General features: G+C 35.5%; 1 protein-coding gene across 1 annotated transcript in view; it reads left to right on the top strand.

Annotated features, from left to right (window-relative positions):
- KDM5A (lysine (K)-specific demethylase 5A) overlaps positions 1–1,947 on the top strand; it is a 105,282-nt gene that overhangs the window by 21,334 nt on the left and 82,001 nt on the right. Inside the window, 1 exon segment of the mRNA XM_012647448.1 lies at positions 1,704–1,874. Coding sequence (XP_012502902.1) covers positions 1,704–1,874 — 171 coding nt within the window.

A 1,947-nucleotide genomic window follows, 5' to 3' on the forward strand; every position in this document is an offset into this window, starting at 1 on the left:
AAAAAAAAAAATTGTGGTAAAATATATGTAACATAAACATTTTAAAATGTACAACTCAGTGGCATTAAGTACATTTACAATGTTGTGCAGTCATCACCACTATCTATTTCCAGAACTACCCCTCTCCTTCCCCATGGTAACCTCTATTATACTTTCTGTCTCTGAATTTGCTTGTCCTAGGTACCTTATATAAGTACAATTATACAATATTCATTTTGTGTCTGGCTTATTTCACTTAGTATAGTGTTTTCAAGGCGCATTCATGCTGTAGCATGTATCAGAATTTCCTTTCTTTTTAAGGCTGAATAATATTCCATTGTATGTATATACCACATGTTGTTTGTTCATTTATCTGTTGATGGACATTGGGGTTATTTCCGTCCTTTGAGTCTCATGAATAATGCTGCTGTGAACATTGCTGTGCTTGCTTTCAGTTCTTGGGGTATATGTGCTTGGAAGTGAAATTGCAGGATCACGTGGTACTTCTGTGTTTAAATTTTAACTTTTTTCCCACGTAGTAAAATACAGTAGTATATACTTAAAGAGGAGAAACGGTTAACAGAGTTCAAATACTGTGTCACAGTCCTCTTTATTGTGTTCTTAGTGAGACTGAAAACTGCCTGTACGGTCACGTGTCACTTACCAACAGGGATACAGTCTGAGAAATGTGTTATCAGGCAATTTTGTCATCGCGCGAACGTCATGCAGTGTACTTACGCAAACCTGGATGGTACAGCCTACACATCTATACTGTATGGCACAGCCTTTTGTTCCTAGGCTACAAACCTGTGCAGCATGTTACTGCACTTAATACTAGGCGACTGTAACACAATGGAACTGTGTATCTAAACATATCTTAATGTAGAAAAGATATAGTAAAAATATGGTATTACGGTCTTTATGGGACTGCCATCATATATGTGGTCTGTCATTTACCAAAACGTCGTTATGTGGTGCACGACTATATTTTAGAGTGTGAGAGATGTACAATATCAGCTTCTGGAAGGCAGAGAGCCTTGATACGTGCATATTCTATGTAGTACCTGGCTTGATGTGAGCATTCAGCCAAGTTAGCTAATTTATGTCATCACTTCCTACGTTAATATAGTCTGTACTGTGTACCAGAGAATCTACTGCAATACGATCTTTCTCTAGCATTCCTTCATAATCTTCCATATAAAACTCTTTGCCTTTTGAACAATTATGACCTCATTTTCAAAACTGTCCTCTAAGTTCATTGCTTGACATTTTTGTTAAGTTCTCTAAGTTACTTGGTACATTTTCTAATTTCAGGATGTATGTTCATATTTTGTATTATGTAACTTAATGTCTTTTTTTTTGTCTGCTTTTTATTATTTCATTTTGAGTTCCTTTAGGATATAGAAAATATATGTGCTTAGTTTTCTCACAGTGCATGATGTACAAAGTACAGATTCATTAAATATTTTTGAATGCTTAATTTGAAAGGCGTAATAACATTAAGTTTTAAAGTTTAAAACCTCTGAAAATCATTGTCTCTATCCCTTACTCTAAATATTGACAAGTGTCAGTACTCTAAATGGTGAGTGTCAGTTTGGTTAGATACTTGTTGGAAGGAAAATTGAAATCTAAGCCCAGAATAATTTCTGTATTTGTAGACAAGATACAGAATTAGGATGCTTGAATATACCTTTTTTCCTAAATAACTTTTACTTTCTTTTCAGATTGTTGCCAGCAAAGGTGGTTTTGAAATGGTGACCAAAGAGAAGAAATGGTCTAAAGTGGGTAGTCGCTTGGGATATCTGCCAGGAAAAGGAACTGGGTCTCTTTTGAAGTCGCACTATGAAAGAATTCTCTACCCATATGAGCTTTTCCAATCTGGTGTCAGCCTTATGGTGAGATGCATCATTCTCCTTAGGAGTGGATAAATCCAGTTTGCCAAGTATAAACTTTAGACTATGATCACTG

Source organism: Propithecus coquereli, unplaced genomic scaffold (genome assembly GCF_000956105.1).
Source record: "Propithecus coquereli isolate 6110/MARCELLA unplaced genomic scaffold, Pcoq_1.0 Scaffold269, whole genome shotgun sequence".
NCBI classification, from domain to species: Eukaryota; Metazoa; Chordata; class Mammalia; order Primates; family Indriidae; genus Propithecus; species Propithecus coquereli.